Source organism: Mastacembelus armatus, chromosome 1, assembly GCF_900324485.2.
Source record: "Mastacembelus armatus chromosome 1, fMasArm1.2, whole genome shotgun sequence".
In the NCBI taxonomy this organism is placed as follows: domain Eukaryota; kingdom Metazoa; phylum Chordata; class Actinopteri; order Synbranchiformes; family Mastacembelidae; genus Mastacembelus; species Mastacembelus armatus.
The window spans coordinates 2,849,065-2,868,584 of NC_046633.1; the positions used below are offsets into that span (position 1 = coordinate 2,849,065).

At 38.7% G+C, this 19,520-nt stretch overlaps 1 protein-coding gene across 6 annotated transcripts in view; it reads right to left on the bottom strand.

Annotated features, from left to right (window-relative positions):
- Positions 1–19,016, bottom strand: part of dnhd1 (dynein heavy chain domain 1) — a 30,394-nt gene extending 11,378 nt beyond the window's left edge. Inside the window, exons 1-30 of one of the 6 annotated variants that reach the window (XM_026302913.1) lie at positions 18,898–18,956; positions 18,724–18,802; positions 17,892–18,377; positions 16,950–17,116; positions 15,554–15,632; positions 14,763–14,855; positions 14,443–14,558; positions 14,092–14,276; positions 13,504–13,613; positions 10,677–10,880; positions 10,469–10,579; positions 9,887–10,043; positions 9,388–9,639; positions 8,967–9,110; positions 8,558–8,669; positions 7,886–8,118; positions 7,556–7,799; positions 7,174–7,331; positions 6,456–6,581; positions 6,021–6,297; positions 5,695–5,822; positions 5,254–5,452; positions 5,078–5,169; positions 4,674–4,902; positions 4,390–4,515; positions 4,172–4,269; positions 931–4,069; positions 719–839; positions 440–599; positions 40–322 (exon numbers count right to left, since the gene is read on the bottom strand). In XM_026302913.1, coding sequence (XP_026158698.1) covers positions 40–322; positions 440–599; positions 719–839; positions 931–4,069; positions 4,172–4,269; positions 4,390–4,515; positions 4,674–4,902; positions 5,078–5,169; positions 5,254–5,452; positions 5,695–5,822; positions 6,021–6,297; positions 6,456–6,581; positions 7,174–7,331; positions 7,556–7,799; positions 7,886–8,118; positions 8,558–8,669; positions 8,967–9,110; positions 9,388–9,639; positions 9,887–10,043; positions 10,469–10,579; positions 10,677–10,880; positions 13,504–13,613; positions 14,092–14,276; positions 14,443–14,558; positions 14,763–14,855; positions 15,554–15,632; positions 16,950–17,116; positions 17,892–18,373 — 7,825 coding nt within the window. In that variant the 5' untranslated portion in view covers positions 18,374–18,377; positions 18,724–18,802; positions 18,898–18,956. Of the gene's footprint in view, positions 1–39; positions 323–439; positions 600–718; positions 840–930; positions 4,070–4,171; positions 4,270–4,389; positions 4,516–4,673; positions 4,903–5,077; positions 5,170–5,253; positions 5,453–5,694; positions 5,823–6,020; positions 6,298–6,455; positions 6,582–7,173; positions 7,332–7,555; positions 7,800–7,885; positions 8,119–8,557; positions 8,670–8,966; positions 9,111–9,387; positions 9,640–9,886; positions 10,044–10,468; positions 10,580–10,676; positions 10,881–11,023; positions 11,213–11,527; positions 12,107–13,503; positions 13,614–14,091; positions 14,277–14,442; positions 14,559–14,713; positions 14,856–15,553; positions 15,633–16,949; positions 17,117–17,891; positions 18,378–18,723 lie in introns of those variants that run through there. The other 5 variants (XM_026302914.1, XM_026302915.1, XM_026302917.1 and 2 more) reach the window with 5 other exon arrangements.
- Positions 19,017–19,520: the final 504 nt, after the last annotated feature.

A 19,520-nucleotide genomic window follows, 5' to 3' on the forward strand; every position in this document is an offset into this window, starting at 1 on the left:
ATTCACATTCACTCCATTGAGGTAAATTTTCTTACTCACCACAGGGGGCTTCATGTAAATCATCCACAAACAGGAGCAGTTTCTGCTGTTTGGTCAACGAATCCACATTATATTTACGGTGCTTCTGACAGCTGATGTTTTTCAGTACAGTGTGCACATCTCTGGGGCTCAGGAGTGGACTAGCTGGTAGACTAATGTGTGGCTTGTCAAAACTCAGCAAAGTTTGGCACAGGGTGGTTTTCCCAGAACCAGGTTCTCCTCCAAGCAACACTGGCTGGTTTGCTTCCAACATGAGGTTCAGGAGATAGAGGTGTTTCCCATACTATGTAAGTAAATTTAGGAAGATAAGTTAAATACAAACCTTAAAGTGCTGCAAAATGTATTCATTACTATATTTGTTTGTTTTTTCACTAAACTAGACAGAATGTTCAGGACAAACCTTAGGAGTGATGGAATTTGTCAACAGTGTGTTCTTGGGGAACATTTTACTGTCAGTGCTAAAAAAGTGTTCAAACACACTCTCTTTTTCAGGAACCACAATTTTGTACCGACAAGTAAACAGCACTTGGCGGACCAACAAATCAAACTGTGGCCAGTGGCTTGGGTAAAAACAGAAACATAATACTGATTTAATACTGATATTCATTTTGGAGAATTTCTGTAAACTCACGATTATATATTCTGAATATTTCTTCACATACATATGTTGATATTTTACCTTGGATGCAGATGTCCACCAAATCCCCAAATATAGGCCACCACAAAGAGGTTTCTGGATAATAGCTCTTGTTTACACTGGGCATCTGAGAGTGGTGTGTCAGTTCCACGTAAAGGTATATCTGGTGGGAGAGAATGTGATAACATTTTCATAAAAGTAACATCACTATACTACTATTAGGGATGCTATAAGTTCAAGAGTAATGGATATACCTTTGTTTTGTATTTGTTCAGGCTCAGGTCTTCCTACCTCCTTCTCAAAATGCTGAAGGAGGGCACACAGGATCCGAACAAATGACATGATTTCTTGTAGCCCATTCACAGGGCTTTTAGAATATCGTCCTTTACTATGAACTGCAGAGGTTAAACCCTTCTGCCTAACCAAACTAAGAGTCCTGGAGAACAGATCTTCAGCCAGATGATTCCACATTTTCAAGGTCCCTTGATCCAGGCTATGTTTACAATGGAGAGCATCCATTTCACTCTTCCAGACTGCCTTCCACAAATCAGTCCCTGTAAAATGAACAAGGCTACAGCGGGTCACTGCGGAGGGGCTTGCATCACTTAGGTCTGTGATTTCCAGAAGTAGCTTAAAGTGTAATTGGGATGGCACAAATATTTCACCAGTTGACAGGAAGAGAAACGGGTCGTGAGAATCACACAGTGTGCTTAAGCAGTCTAACCAGCCAGGCTGTCCCACAGGTTCCCCATCCATTACAAGCCATTTTACTATTGGTGTCCAATCGCTTTTCTTCTTATTGTCGCAAAGTTTAGAACCTGTGCATTTCTGTTGTTCTGAATCTCTTAAGAACCTTGTAACAGCTCCATCTTTCCATCCTCTCTTTTCACAGAAGCAGCCAAATACTTCTTCATGGGACATGGCATTAGGAAATACAACTAAAGTGTCAACAAAGTTCCTGTTTAAAGCAGAAATCTGTGGATCTCCCTGTGAGGCATCTGCTTTAATCATATAGTCATTTTCAAATATATATTCCACAATAGCCAGACTATTGAGTGCTCCTGCAAGAGCACAGTAACAGGATGTCTTGCCACTACCTGAGGGGCCTATAAGCAGAACAGCCTGAGAAAATTTCATAGTCTGAAACAGTGTAAGAGCAGCTGAGATTATTTCACTGTCAGCATGAAGCCATTTCCTTTGTAATTCTTCTGTAATGGCAGCCTTAAGTTGTTTCTTTTCTTCTTCCTCCATATATTGTTGGAAAAGAGGAAACTGGCATGCTATAGGGAAGGCATCTTTAAAAATCATGTAAAACTGTGAGGCTTTCTTGTGATCATAAAGAAAAGGTAATAAGACAGAAAGAATCGCTTTTACAATGGCGATCTCTTCCACTAATCCCCGTATAACTGTCAGGTGAGAACTGTTTAACCTGAAAGGTTTTTCATTTTCCTTCCAATCCTTCTCAACAACCTCAGCAGGCACAATTTGTGATGACATGTGATCAGTTTGTTCTGCAGCCAGTTCTTTTACCTCATCTTCTTGTTGCCTTACACTTTGCTGTAAGTGTATTTCAGAGGAAGAGATGATCTTTTGCAAGACAACAAGAAAGCAGCTATGGTGACTGGTGAAAAAATCAGGCAGACAGAGAGAATCCTTGGCCAGGGTGATGAGGGATACCAGACGTCGGCTTAAAGAACTGCCCTCTGAGAAACCAATGGAAGTAAGCATGACTTCTGCAATGATCCTGTAGTCTGGATTAGTTAACGCAACAGATCTGGTTGCAAATCGCAAACTCTCTGGAACCTCGGATGCAAAACCTTTTGATGAGATGAGAACACATCCATAGTTGAGGTTAGCAGGAATGCTTTTCCCTGCAATTACTACGTGGCATTCTGGATCAGCACTGTTTGTACCTGTGATCCCATCTACAATACTGTCTTGTGTCTTGTCATTCACGCTTTGATTCTTATTGCTTGCTAACTCACACAAGGACTGTTGAATTTCTACTAGATGCTGCCCCAGTGATGACAGGACTCCTTCTGTTAATAGGTCCACGGAGTCCAGCAGAAGCAATGCTCCAGTCTGGAGAGCACCCAACAGCATCTTCTGAACAACACCAGGCCTCATACTTGGACAACATTGTACAATGACAACCTGTCGCCCCAATGCCTTCCCTAATTGGACCACAGTCTTTTTCTTTCCAGACATGTAAGGTCCATTCACAAACCCACATCTGTAACTTGTCAGAGCAAGGAGAATCCCCAGAATCGCTTGATTAGTGGAAGGAGTATGCACCAGCCAATCTTCTGGACCAAAATATTCATAGCCATATTGGAGGCGATAGCCCAAAACATCCACATAACATGCTGAAGTATCATTGGCTGTCAGAGTCTGATCTTCTGAGGTTATATGATACTTCATTAAACTGAGCCACTCAAAAGATGACTCCAGCACACCTCGCACTTCCATGAGTTGAGACAGCTGCTGTGCATGATTCATTGTAAGTTGCACTAAAGCACGCAGACACATCATCATGTACTTAGAAACTAGAGATTCATTTCTAGTTCCGGTGCCTCTATTTCTTATCGAGCGGCCAAGGTTTCTCAGTTTTTCAGAGATGTATGCCTTTATGCTACTTAATTTCACGGGGCTTATTTCTTGAAAAGCTTGTAGAACAACATTCGACCATACAGCCTCCTCAGCCACTAGCAAACACTGGAGAGGATATTCAGACAGAAGATCCAGCACAGGTTGTAATTTTTTACTTCTACTAGCAATGTTGCTCAGGGTGTCTTTATCACCTGCCAGATCATAGCTGGATGGTTCAAGCTGGTTTCGTACAGTAGCACATTGGTTCATGAGTTTTACCATGCTCAACTTTAACTGTTTCTCAAAGACACACAGCCACACCAAAGGGTTGGGATTTGGTTCTACAGGTGATAGAAAGGTAATGTGCTCATGAAGTCTGCCAAAAATCCCCAGTACCTTCATCCTCCTGTAGCTTTCAGATTTAGCCAAATGTCCTGTTTCTTCTTCTAAATTAGATTGTATTTCATTATCCACTTCAAGCCAGTGGACCCCTTTAAAGCATTTGCATACAAAGGAATGTAGCATGAAAGGTGTTGGGTGAAAGGAGAGAAGTTGCATAATTTCCCTGTCACTCAAGAACCAGAGTCTTGGAAACTGTTCACACAAGGGATCCAGAAGATCCAACATCTGGTTGGAAACAGCATCCATTGTAGACAAACCATCGGTAAGAATCTGGTACAGACCATTACCAGAGAATTTGTCATTAGACCTCTTAAAACTAACAAGGTTCAACACATGAGGGTCAGTGGATATAGAGTGCATAATTTCCCTAAACGTCTCATCAACTGGTTGAAACTGCTTCAGCTGTGAAAAAACAACAACAAAAAAACATTATTTTGAAATGTATCAATTTCAAAGAGCTACAAATATTGAATATGTTTAACTTGTCATGGCAGCTGGACATACCAAATCTACTCTTTCAGCACCAAACAATGTTTCATTAAACATCTTCATCAGGAAGGCCCATATTTGCTGGTATCTTTCAAATAAAGTAAGCAGCTGCTCTATTAATATTGAAAGAAAAAGAAAAAAATCATTTCTTACAAGTTTGTTAAACCTATTTTTGCACATGGAGACAAGTATTGACTGTCTTTCTTAATTTCAATTCTGAATATCTGATTTACCAAGATCTTGCAGTGACTGCACCCAATCCTCCATCTGCAGCCTGACCTTAGTACTGTATGGGGACTTCAACATGGTGGTCAGAGTCATCAAGTCATTCTCTATTTCAGCAAAGTGTATGTCCAGACCTGAGAAATTAACATGGAACCACAAATACTTTATAAGCAGCATATTGTTACAATACCTTAACCCCTAACAGCAGAGGCCAAAATATTAATTAAACAATTATGATTACAATGATTATGACAGAACTAATACCACCAATGTGTTGTTAATTTAGCCTCACCAATAACAGTGAACCTTTCATCATTACATGTATGTTGACTTGCAGGTTGGACATTTGAAACTGTGCCCTCTACTTGCTTCTCTGTGTCAGCTAATCCACAATGTAGCTCACAGTACTGCCAAACAGGAACAGTGAATTTATCCAGCCAGAGGAATCTGTCTTCCCAACCCTGTCGAAGCTTCTGAAAGGTTTGCTCCATGTTACACTCTGCTTGTGCATCCCTGCATATCTAACAGAATAAAAAATGCCATCACATCATGTGTTATTTACATATTAAAATAGTGTTTTCAGCCTGTTTTTACTAGCAAATACTGCAATAGGTTATTGTACCTCTTTTTGTCCTATTTTAATTTAAACCACATGTGCACCCTATGCCCAGTACATGACCTCTCTAATACTCTTACCTTGGTAATTAAGTTTTGGTGAACTTCAAGTTGTTGAGACATCAGTTCAGCAACAGTCACTTGCTTTTCTGGGACATACAAAAGACCCATGCCTGACAGAAGGAAGATATTGTATTTATTGCAGATATACTGTCGTTATTCTTTACGCATGGGTTACAACATGGGCAGATTGTCACCTTCAAACATAGCTCTCCAGTGTTTATGTTTGAGCGTAGAGCTCTGTAGCTTGGCCATGACTGCAATCTGGTGATTTATGCTTTCCAGGAATCCTAAAGTCTCCTGTAGCACCGCATCATTAGTAGGTATGATACTTGTTAGAATTAGAACTTGCTCTTTCCATTCAGCAATTTTCCCTTGAGCTTGTGACACCACAACCTGACAAAAAATTCAAAAGATTTGCTCATTTAATTCTCAGGGCGAAGCTGATAGCTCCTGATTTTTTTTTTTTTATCATAACAAAACATCCATCATATTTTTTACACAGAATAGAAGTTCTTAGCATCCATATATGAATATATTATAAAATAGACTGTTGTTGACGTTCAAGCATTACATTTAAGTTCAGGTAAATATCAAACAATTTGTAAGGATGGATGGAGTTTAATTTGACAGGTTACCTCGCTGAAAATTAGCTGTTTCCATTCCTCCATCCATGCTGTGTACACAGCTACCAGCTCCCACAGCTCCTTACGGGCTTTGACTTTCTGAATATCTGTTGTCAAAATGGACAAATCCAGGGTATGTTCTAATGGAGGAAACAGAACATTAAGAAGCTTCAAAAAGCATTTTTTTCTATGGTGGTTCTAACAACAAAAGCATCAGTTTTTATGTTGTTTTCGGGTTCTATTGAACTTATTTTTTTCTTTCTCCATAATTAAACATGATTTGATATAGTTTTTTTTTAAGCCTAAAAATAATTTATATACAAAATAATCTATCTCACCTTGTAGGTTTTCTTTCTTCCTACTAAGTTGTTCCAGTTTTTCTCTGAGGTTGTGCACATGTAAATACGTGTGTTTTAGTCTGGATGCCATCTCTTTAGCATTCTGGGTTGGGTCAACAAAGGGTCCTGATATAGCTTTAGAGACCGTATTTTTAAGGTCATACATCAAAAATGAGACCATTGAGTCCAATGCTTTAGCTTCCGATGGAAGTTGGGCACATACAACGCTGTTTGCTTGTTTCAAGAGGGGAATAAAGCAATCCCACAAGTCCATCATCTAAACATAGAACACAAATAAAAGTACACTTATTGCACTTGAACAATCCCATAATTTAGATGTCATTTAAAGCAACTATAATGTTCCAAAATTATGTTTAAAACTGAGTTGTAGTACAGTGTGGTTACTGCTAAATTTTCACTTTTATGCCTGCAGACCTTTTCTTCCAAAGCCAGCTCCTGCTCAGTCATTGTCCTATAGTTAATGCAAACAATGTTCTGGAGGGAGTGAATGTAGTCCAGTTGTTTCTGTGTATCCTCGAACATTTTCACAGACTCCCTCAGCTACAGAGAAGAGAAATATTTATATATTTTTTAAAAAAAATGTCTGAGTTTATCATGTCACAACAACTAGTGATTGAAAATAAATCCAGGAAGCCAAAAGTATAAAACTTAAATGTTAGTGGCGGATTTTTCAACTTAGTTTTAAAGATGAAAAAGCTGTGCAATACAGGTATGCTACTAGGTGAGTTTCATGTCACCTATACCTTTAACAAGCTTTAACAAGTAGGTGAAAAAGAACCAAGTCATAAACTCTCACTCTGATGGTGTTTAACAATTGATCACAAAGTTCATTAGTGCATACTACGTTAGTGTTGCCTCAAATAATAACACAGAAGCTTTCAATGCACTACACATCATTCTTTCTTGAAAAATAGAATCTAAATTCAGACAAACACATTAGCTCCAACATGACAGTTTGAATCATTGAAAGTGAATACATGACTAAAAAAGGCGTCTCAAAAGATCTGTCAACCTACCTTGTTAATGTGCAACACATAAAACTAGGGTATTTATTCTTGCATTTTTGTCTTGCCCCATTATATATTTTTGTTCTTTTTTCATACATGTAAGTCAGTTGAAATTATTTCAGTACCGTTAGACTGTAGTTTGAAAGGTCATGTAAGTCTTGTGGTTCTGTCTTTAGTTCAGCAGTAGTCCTCTCCAAATATGATATGAGGCTCTCTGAGTGCTGCTTTATCTGCTCAACTAGCTGCTCTAGCACTTCCTCCTCAATGACCCTCAGTTTTCCTTCTGAAGAAACAAAAGTAAAGAGTATATAGGCAATTATTATAAAGTTCAGGGAAGTAAGGCACAGATATCTCAACCCAACAAATAACTCTAGAGGTAATTTAGTATTTTACAAAACCAGAGAAAAATGTTTTATTATTTCTTCCTTGTTTGAAGCAATAATTATTTGATCTTCAAGTCACAATTGATGGGAGATAAGCTGCTGTATGTTTACATACTGCACATACCAAGAGTTTCCTTTGTCTTGGCGCAGTGTATGTTGAACAGCTGGTTGGAGGTAGAGATTGATGAGGGTACTGTGTTGATTCTGTCAGCCCAGTGGCGCAGCTTCTTAATGTGCTCTTCATACAATAATACAGACTGACCCTTCATGGCTTCCAAAGAGGCTTGACTCCATTGACAAATGAATAAATGGATATCCACCAACCATGAGTAGTTCTCACATAGCTGCTGGTTTTCTACTTCAGCTTTCTGTCCAGACAACAGGAACAATTATGAAAAACACGTCAATAAATTCTTACTTTATAATTATTAATGCATTAACATTTGGTTCTTGCCTGCATACTAATGGTCTGATCTTTGTCAGCTACTTTTGCAATGTCATTCATGCTGATCTGCCACTCCAGCTGTGTCTTGGAGAGAGGATAGTAGCAGCCATGCACTATGCAGCCCTGCACCAGCAGTGGAGTTCGCTTTGGCAACACTAGCCAGTCAGCTGACAGGTCTCTGAGCAGTTGCCAGCAGCAAAACTTTCTTCTACCAGTTATTCCATCACTGGTCTTGTCCTCCCCTGGGAATTTAAACAGACACACTCAGTTTAAGAGCATTTATTCCAAGCAATAAATGACAAACAATTAAATTATTTTGTTCCCAGGTCATACTATTTATTATTTCTATGTTAAAGTTAATATAAGAGCTGCAGGACAATCTGAATTTCCCCCATGGGGGATGAATAAAGTATCTATCTATCGATCTATGTCTGCCTCTATCTATCTATCTATCTATCAATATATCGATCCACACAGCAGTTCACATGTTTATTCCTTCATTATCTTTTTTTATACACTTATTGTTGGTGTGAAATTGGACCTAAGCCTGACAGGCCAACAAAAATGACACATTTAGGACAGGCTCGGGCACATTTTCCTACAAATACTTCAAGTTTTGGTTAGCAGAAGCTAAAATCAATCAATCAATAGTAAAAACAATTTCAATGCAAATGGTCTTACCTGTAATTATAGGATGGTCAATGCTACTGAGGTCAAAGGTTAAACCCTCAGCAAACTCAGAGCTCAACACAGTGTTGCTGATTTCCCGGAAAAATCCACAAATGTCACACATCTACCAGAGATTACAGATTTCATGAGGTTAGAGGTACTGTAAACTCTAAATGAAGATGCTGTTTAAATGAACATATATTAACATTAAATGTGATGCAGTAACATACTATATAGGAACTGCAAAGGAAACTTTAGTTTAGTTCTTTACTTTTAATATTTTTTTAGCAATCATGGTTTAATGTCTTTTTACCCTTACCAACTGTCAAAATATGATACACATTTCTGATAACCTTCAATTCTAATTATATTATGTAATATAAGTGTAGCTGTAATTTCAAGTTTAAAATATGTGATTTACCTGAATTATAGAGTGACCAATTGTCAGGACAGCTTCACTAATTGCATCTTGAAATAGATGTATTGGTGGCTCCACAGTCAGCTGACTATTGGCACTGAAACACAGCTCAGTGTTGAACAGACAGCACTGCTGAGATTTCTTCCTCTAACAAACACAAATATATCAGTAGCATTAATTCATTTAAATATCAATGAAATTCTCTGTGAATTGGCTCTGCCTGAGGCTCCCTCTAATATTTTATGTAGATGTGGTGCTGCACAGTAATTTAGGTCTTTCTTGGCGATATCTTTACAGCACATGATCTAGCTGAAATAATGTTACAGGCAAAAACAAACAAAACAAAACTGACTACTATCAGTAGAAGTTCTTGCAGCAGGATAATATCACATAGAGTAAATTAAGTTTATAAATCTCTTGTCACCTTCAAAACGTTGAGAAAAGAAAGGACATCTTGTCTAACGATCGTGATGAGACTTTGTACAACCATTTGATTGACGAGAGAAGCAAAATTGCCTAATTTATGCAAGATGGTTTCAGACAGTTCCAACTCTTTCTTCAGCTCCTGTTGGTGAGCCAGATGGAGATGAATTGGTTCATTCCGTTTATTTGGCTTTTTTGCATATTCCATATGCAACTGTAGCTCCTCATGTGCCTTATAACTGTTCTCTTTCACCTGGGGATAAAACAACACTACTAGAGACGACACCAGAAACAGGCTAATAGCTTCATCTTGCATGAAGATATGAATGCTTTTTTCCTATGCTCTAAAAAGTTACTTATGGAAAAGACATGGCATGCTCTCAACTGCTTTGCAGCCATTAATGAAACCATTACTACAACCATCAATACTATTCCTAGCACTTTTGACAGGTTTGAATTATTGTATTACTATTTATTATTATGTAGAAAAAATGAAGTACCATATTTAGGATGACAGTACGATACTGTGATAATTTCTCAAGAATCTGAAGACGGTCTTGATACTTAGTTATCAGTACGTTCTTGAATTCCAATAATGTATAAGTTTTAGACTCTCTCTGAGGCAACTGGTGTGTCTCCTTCAGCTCTTCAATTAATCTGTAAAGATTTATAAGTAACAGAGTTATTACTCAGTAATATCAACATCTAATATTAAAGGTAAAGATATGTCTTAACCATTGGCTGAGTGTCATAGCCAATCAAAAAATATTATATTAATAGACAGAGAAGACAGTCAGACCGACTGACAGGCAAATAGATAGATAAGACAGATAGATATAATTAAAACCCAAAAGGAAATTCAAGTAGTCTTGTAGCCAAACATAGTAATCAGTAATAAGTATAGTTAATAATAATGATGTATAACAATAATAATAGGTAATAGTAATATTACTAATAAAGCAAAATCAGTAACAGTCCAGTTACTGTTAATGTTATAGTAATCCTTATATGTTGAGACCAAAGGCTTAGATATCATTCATGCTGCAACTGTCATTCAAGACTCAAGATTTATTCTGACTCACCTTGTGAACAGATGAAGAGCACTTCTGAACTGAGGTACAGCTATAAGAAGTAAATCCTGCAGATCCTCACACCTGCGCTGAAAAAGGATCTTGCGCACATTTCTTTGCCACCTGGCACAAAAACCCATACAGGCAAAATCTGAAGTCCAATATCCAACTTACAAGTAAGTAGTGAACAAGACATCAAGCCTAACTTATATGTACTTACCAGGTAAAAGCCTTTCGTAATCGAAAGTCCCTGAAAAAAGAGAAATCCTGCAAAACTCTCCATAACGCTGACTCTCTGTACCATTCAGCCAGAGAGACAAGTCCACCATAACCACTCTCTGTGACATGTAGTACAGAACTAGGGGAGAAGATGTAGTGCTCAGAACCAGCTTCACTAGAACGAACCACCATTAGATCATAGGGTCTGAAAAATAAAGGATAAGACCAATTTAATTATAAATTTATAGTTTTAATTCTTTGCATTCCTGCAAAATGAAAGTACTGCATTAAAACTTATAAAAGTCTGAAACATGGGTATAAATATTATATATACTTATTCAGTTGTACCTATAAGAGTCCCCATCCACTTCTTTCAGGTAATAAAGCTTCAGTTCTCTTTTCTGAGCAAAGATCTGAACGACTTCTGTGCCAGTGAGTGGAAATTTATTTCGTTTGGTCACTTTCTCGTCTTTTACATTCGTAATCATTTCATCCTTACACGTTGTGACTTTTATTGATTCGTGTTTCTTTGTAAGACTGAAACAATAAACAGTGTAAACAACAGAGAAATTCATTCAGGTCTTAAAATAGTTTGAGCAGTAAATACTGACAGCTAAATCTGTCAGCTTTTATTTTCACCTTGGTAACTGGGAAAAAATCACAGTATGAAAGAGTTGTTAAAGTATAAGGGGAAAAAGTATGAAAATACTAACTAATAGCAAATAAATAGTAGATGTTAAATAAATAGGCCTAGCAGTTAGACCTAATACATATAATCATTAGCTAGCAGCACTGCAGCAACAGTACGACATTAATGTCCTAAATAACCACAACCTGAATGATTCCATGTACCTTTGTGTAGGCACCTCAGTAGCACTTCTAATAGGGATGTTGGTCCCTAATGCTGAGGACATTAGTCTAGGCCCTTCTGTCCATTTTCTGTCATCTATAGCTCTCCGAGATCCAACTTGTGATATAAGATGAGGAAGTTCAACCACTGACAGAGGTCTGTCAGGAGGGACATTTTGGAGGATTGGCATATGGCTGAATAGATGCCTGGATGCAAAGCCCGTTGCGACACATGGTGGCTCCAGGCAAAGAGGTGGCAAAGTCACCTCAGGACAGTTGGACTTTTGCGTAACCTTTGACCGTGGCCTTGTAATGTCTTTGCCATAAGTCTTGGAAGTTCCATCATGAGATCTTTCCACTGAAGAGGCAGCGAACATGCTGCTGACTACTTTCTGAATACCATCAGAAGATTTAGATACCACAGACTGTATCTTGCCAGTCTACATTTGGGCTTTTTCAGGAATTTCTGCAAGTAAGAAACAAATAGGCAAACCTGCAGCTGCTATACATATTATATTTGCACCGTTAACTAGCATAACAAAAACATTAAAAAATGAATCAAATTAAGATCATGTTGTTTACTGTAATCTACAAACAGCTAAGTTAGACAGTTAGAACTTAACAAACAAAATAATAATATGTTAAAGGCACAAGCAAATGAAAAAAGTAGTTTCCTCCACAGATATGGACTAACGCTATATAACATTATCTAACTACAGATGTTACTATTATGCTGTAACGTTATATTATTTCCAGACATCTTTTTTTCTACTCTCCAAACAAACCTTTAAGGACTAAACTTTAACTACCGATCATTCTGCCTGGCACAGACTAACTAACTCTCATTTATAATACATAAATACAACGCAGCGCCAATAAACTCTAACTAAAGCTCCTACAAAAAGACACATTTGGTCAGTTTTACGGTATTTTTCTGTATTCAGTTCATAAACCAGTTGTTTAGGGGTTCGCGTTATCCTTCATTAACTTATAACTAATACCAAATAACGTTTACTAGCAAAGCACTGCCTGTGAGTTACGCTAATCATATATCAGTTAAACTCACTTAAACAGGTTATCTTACATCACGTACCAAGTGGAACAGAAACAGGTGGTGACGTGGCTAAAGTTAATAAAAGTACTTTAAAACAACTAGCTAGCTACATAACTTTGTAGGAAACAAAACTAGCTAACTAACTTGTGCAACTTTCTTACCTGGCGGTGCAGAAGTTTTCAGCGCAACCAGGGCGACGGCTCGTTGCCACGGTGACGGCTCGTTGTCACGGAGACGGCCCGTTGCCACGGCAACGCGCAGTAACTTCAGCGCAGCGACGCTGGTTGTTTTGCCGGTGAAGGTCAAGTATGTCCAGTTTGTACTGCTCGTACACTTTAACCTGGTGGTTTTTAGCCAGTACAACTAGACTACAGGAAATAATACGAAACTCTACTAACCACAAACCACATCTTTACCCTACGGTTCAATCTACACTGAAACTAAAACAGCTTCAACATAAACCCTCCTTGAAGGACCATTTATTGGAGGACTGTTGTATTAGACGGCCTCATGTTTAGCTGTACAGTTTTTTTATCCTTAGTTTTCGGTGTATATGTTTTTTTAGATTAACTAAAGATGGGGTAATTAAAATCTTGGACCTTTTTGACTTGTTAAAGCAAAAGCATTGGTGTGGACATTCCTAGTGGAAAAACCCCCAGGAATAGGTCTTTTTCAGCAGGTATGTTATAACAGTAAAAAACACAGGTGAAGGTAAATGCATTGAGAATGGATCAGTTCCATTATTATTATCCCAGTGGGGTCATGAATTGAGCTAGCAGGCACAATCTCAGGAGCTTTCCTGAGTGCAATGCAGCCATAATGTTATGCACCTGTAGTTTTTCTGTTGTGACATCATATCAGCCACTGTGTATGGAGTTTATTTTGATCTGACATCTTAAACAAAATGTACATTGAATAAACCTACTCATCAGGAAGTCGAGTATAACCATATCGATGAAGTCCACCAGTCTGGTGCCTTTGTTGTATGGCGGCGTCTTTTTCACCGTCGAACAATAGTTTGGATCCGTCTCCCACCTGAAACAAACACAAACCTGGTTGATATGACCTCAATTTTACAGGTTTTCAAGGATTCTAGTATTTCCATCTCCTCAATTATACTGTTTTGTGTTTCATTATATTAAGAATTATAGATTTATACAGTACCTTGCACCTATACTGCACAAGCCAATAAATTATCAGTAGTCTGACCCATACATACAGTACAGATGTTAGCAGAAGCTGCCATTTATTTAAACTTTGCTTATTTACAGCAACAGCAACTCTGCTAGTATCTCAGACTTCATGCTGTATGACAGTAATTAATGATGATTGATTATTCTTATACTGTGAACCAGGGGGCTGTAGCCTAAATGAATAACCTCTAATGAAACATTAGAATTTATAATTACGATCCAACGTAATTTAGTTTATGGTTTTGGGGGCACGTTGAGGTGACATATATCATATTTTAGTCAGAAAAGCACGTTGTTTCTTGGCCAGACTTTGTACCCACTAACTTTGCTAGTTTACTGCGGCTGTAGGAGCGTCTCCAGGGGGATCTCCAGGTCCTCCGTGCCACCAGGGAGAGATCCGGCAACATGACAGCCACAGAAGCCTCCAGGTCCTTAGGGCGGCCACACACAGCATGCTCTGTTGAACAGTAGTAGGAACACTGACCGTAGAAGCACACATTTCCCACTAGGGGGAGCCAGATGAGCATAGAGAGGGGAAGAGAGGAAAAATTGACAAAGGGAAAATTTAGATAAAAGAGATTGTGGGTGGTTGTAACTAGAAACTCATACTCAGTTGTCATATGAGGGCATTTTAGGAAGTGTAGATGAGTAATGGAGCGTTTGAGCATTACCAGGGGAGGTAAAAAAGGTTCGGGCCAGCTTGTGGTCTGTCGTGACATCTTTGATCTCTTTCACCACATCCACCAGCCTCCCAACAACAGGAGGGATTCTCCTGTAACCTAAAATCCTGCAGAGAAAGAATTAAATCTGAGCACAGACAGACAGGGGATGGCAAATATATAAACAAACAGTGAAGGGAGGAGAAAAGAAAATATAATAGTGTTACTTAACATGCATTTAATATGTGGCCATTTCATCAACCATTTGACTCATTGTGCTTACTGTAGCAGTGGTATGCTGTAGTCTCTTAGATTAGAAATGAGCTTGGTACCTGTCCAGGTGAAAAGCTGCAATTTCTGCATTGTGTCTCTCAAAGTCTGAGAAGTAATAGAGGTTGTAGTTGGTTTCATCCTCTCTCTCTTGCCTGCCAGGCCAGATAACACACTCATTAAGTGCACAGTTGCACAAGGTAACGCCTCCTCCTTACCAACATAGTTGCATTAAACATGCACATATAACTGTAGAAAATTACATTTATCATAAAGTGGAAACCTCACAGGCAATTGATTTGATTAATTATTAGCCATTTCTCAGTTGGCTGAAGGTTTAAGCCCACCCCGCACCCTCCACCCCAACTTGTGTTTACCATGACGGATTATTGGATTTATTTCAAGAGGGTTTAAAGGAGCCTGTGCAGCCTGTGCCCTGTTATATGATGACCTGACCTCCTCAATATCACCACCTCCTCCCGCTCCCTTAGATCCTCCTCCTCCATCCACCTCACCATGCCCTCTGCTCGCCTCAGCACCTCAGCACCAAACTCTGGAACCCACTACCTTCGGACATCTGCAACATCGACCCTCTTCCATTGTTCAAATCCAGACTCAAAACTCACCTGTTCAAAATATCGTATTCCCTGTAACTGCACTGCTCCATGTTTACTGTTCTTTTATTGTGTTTGATCATTGTTTCTTATTGTCTTTGTTTTGTAAAGCGACCTTGGGTTTTTTGAAAGGCGCTTCAAATAAATTGGATTATCATTATTATTATTATTATTATTAGTATTAGTATTATTATTATAATTATATGATGAGTGTGTCGGATTTGCCCTTTGTGACTCACCTCATTGGTTTGACCATGGCTTGTCCATAGTTGGAAAATGACATCACCAGCTTCAGTTGTGTCCCTCCAGACTTCTGCACTGAAAATCAGCACTGAAAATATTACCATAGCAACAAAACACGCAGTGTGTGCACACACAACACACCACGCTGAGAGAACACACACTCACATAGAAAGCAACATCTAACAGAGAAAATATGTGCTTCATCACTAACATACCAGACAGTACAATCACAGTGTCTGTTGTGATATTAAGGTGATTTACACAGAATATGAGGTCCCAAATAAGGTTAAAACAACTGATCCCAGCCTGCAGTTACTGTATGATGCTGTTTTCTAAGTGAGACCAGGGCACTTCTGAATTATGAAAAAACACACTCATCCTCTTACAAATTAAAAGTTGAATTATTATGTTGTTCAATGATATTGTTTGTTGAATATTGTTCAGTTCAGTTTCCTCCAGGGATTTTCCTTTCCTAGCAATGATGACTAATGTTATTATTGTGCTGTCAAAAAGAGAAGTGTGGAAATATATACATCCATCCATGCATCCATTTTCTATACTGCTTATCCTGGGACATCCAGGGTTGCATGTGTGGAAATATACATTTACATAAAATTACTTAAGAAAGATATTGCTGTTTTATCATCATCCAGTGATTCAATGTCACGTATGACCACAGTGGATGTGTTGGCAGGTTACAAAGCTTCACTTTTAAATCAATCTCTAATCAATTGTAACCTAATTCTAAACAATAATATGAAATTAGATATTTTTACTATAAAGCCAAGGCAGAATGTTCTCTCCTCAGTTCAGCATTATTGTCAGTGGTCAGTCCTTACAAACTTTACTAAACCAAAACTATTCAGTGTAAAGGTTAAAATTAAAGTAGCATGATTGATGTTTGCCACGTGCTCAATGGGTCATGTATTCCTATCCATCCTCTGTTGAGCCTCCGAGGTCCCTCAAACTTCACAGTAGCTTTCATTTCAGGAGAAGTTCAAAGTGAATCTACATTTGAAAGTCTAACCTTAAACCTCAGCTGTCACACAATCACAACAACCCTCCCCTTTCATTCTGCCACCACCGTCCCTGAAGCCCACCCATCTTTATCACCACAGACCCCATTTCAATTCTGTTAGATCTGTCATAGTATCATTTTTATGCAGACACCAGTTTGAGAAAAGTCATTAACACAATAACTCTTTCAAGAGATTGAGTCACTTTCTGAACTGACTCATATCCCTCTGTCACCTACTCATTTCCTTGTCCTGCTCGTCTGACACCACAGCTGTCCTGCAAAATCAGTGTGTTGTAGGTTTAACCTTGTCAAGCTCTGCTCTGTTCTTACTAAGGGCCTGAAACACTGGTCGTCTCAAAAGCTGTGTGTCACACCTGCACTGATGATACGGTGCGTGGCAAGCTGCTGTGTCAGAGCCTCCATGTTGGGGTCACAATGGGGATAAAGCTGCCAGCGGGAGATCCCCAGGTGGAAGCGCAGCCAGGGTGGGTGGCTGTCACTGCCGCTGTTCCAATGGATGTCCTCATAGCTAGCACTCACCCTGGAAAGAGAAGCAGGTGAGAAAGTAATGCAGTGGGAAGTCATAGAAGGAAAATGGACAGAAGAAATGCATGTCAGCATCTCATTAACGAAGATTCACTTTATGTTGCAAAATTACGTTATTGGACAGAAAAGTCAATTTACGCAGCAGCATCACTAAAGTAATTGCATAAAAGCTAGTGCTTAGCCAATTATTGATGTCACTTGAGTATTTTTTATATATTTAATGGAAAACCAAATCTCTCTGGAATTTGATCCTGTTATCTTATGTACGTGACGGATGTCACAAGAAACTTTCACAATTTTTTCAGTTTCCTAGACTATTTTTAAATATGAAAAGAATATGAAAAGCCTCCAGAAAAATGAGAGTGATAAAACACCAAGCAAGCAGTCATATTTTTGGTGTCTGCAAAGGCTGTGTCTCCCATTCCTCTCAACATGACGCAGCTCTGCATGTACAGGCAGAGACACCACATTAAACTATTGTAACAATATAGAATAAACCAGAATAAACCACAACACAAGTTCATGTTCAAAAAAGAAATCAAGTGTAATATTGTCCAGTTTCTATAGTTTTTACTTGCATTAACAGTTGCTCTCTTCCCCACTATTCAGTGTTTCTATGCATGTGACACAGGAATAAGGTTTGAATTGAATATGGCAACTAAATGTGATGACAAACAAATAAAAGCATGGTTGGCTTTGAGAAGGATGTGAAATGATGCCATGGGAGACAGAAATTCAGTTATTTTGCACATGGACTGTGTTATACTGACCACATCAGGGAGTGTTTCTCACTAGTCTTGACCTTCGGTTTAACTTTCAGCAGCCAGTCTTCCTCAGGTATAGGTGGGCTGTGAATGTTGTAAAGAGGATGGCTGAACAATGCCTCCAGCTTTGACAACCCAGACTTCAAGAATTCAGCTCTGTTTGCACTGTAATGACCCACATTGGCTCCCATGTTGATTGAAGCAGGAACCGTTTGCACACAACCTTTGGCATCCTTACTGGCTTCTTTGTTGGAAGGATCTCTTTGTGTGGTATCACTTGGTGGCTGAACTAAACCACTGATCCCCACAGAGGTGTAGTTTGTAAGCGCCAGCTCCCTCAGAACGTGTGTCCTGGGTGGCAGTTTGGAGTCACAGGGCTGGTGGTAAACAGAAAGAGAGACAAGTGCGAGGAGGAGGTGGAGGGAAATGGTGATGAAGGCCAAAGACAGACAGATTGTCCTGGAGTGACGGCGCATACGGCACATCATCCCACTGAGAGAAGAGTGAGAACGAGGGCCAGGAGAGGTGAACACATGAAGAGAAAATGTCATTTTAAATATTTTTTTAAAAAAAACATATTTGGAGAATATGAGAAAAAGCATATGGTGCAGAGCTATAAAAGCAAAGTCACAGCATCAAGAAAGTCAATGATAAAATGAAGAACATGGCCTTGATGAACATATTAAAAAAAAAAGCAGTTTACCACTTATACTCAAAAAGACCATATTACTTTTATCTGCTCCTGTTCTCATATGACCTTGTCCATTTGCTGAGTAACTCTATAAATCATACATGCAGGAAAGCAAAAAGTACAGTCCTCTATTAAAGAGAAACTTACCCACAGTTCCCTTTCTTTTAAAATGCTCAACTCTATCCAGTATCCAGTCGGTCTTTACACAGTTGATTCATTTATACTTCAGCCACCGTGCTCAGGGAGGGAAAGGTGCCAGGTCAATGTGATCTGAACATGGATCAATGTGTTGACTCATCTCTTGAAAAGTTGGTCTCTTACCAGCTTATTTGTCCTGTCTTGTCTGTTTGTCAGTGTATCCATCAGTGAGACATTCAAAGTTCTGCTTCAGGAAAGCCACTTTTAAAACTTTTGGAAAAAACATAAAGCTTTTTCTTTTTTTTTTTTACAGCTGTAGCTGTAACTCCAGATTAGAAAAAACAAATCTAAAATGCAAATGCACGTTTGATGCTAAACAAAGAGTACTGGAACCACAATCTGTATTTAGGCAATGCCTGGGTTGTTTTAAACTCTACAGTCAGGAGTAACTTTAACACACACACATCCCCCAACTTGACCACGTCCTTGATGCAGATCCAGATCTGTTCTGTATTAATGTAATGCTGCTGGCCCCCATTTGTAAACATGATTTTAAGGATGGCTAAGAGAAAATCAATACAAAACAACATTTTGTTTTTGGACAGGGTATCAGTTTTGCAATTTTATCTTAAACTGAAACCTTCAAACTCTGTTCCACATCTGACAACAACACAGTTACTGGAAGAAAAGTGCTATGGTCAGGAAACTCTAACTCCAGTAACATCCACTCACACATATATTTTTATTTCTGTCAAAACTGAACAGGCACACAAATTCATGAGACTAAAAACTATGTTCATGTTCTC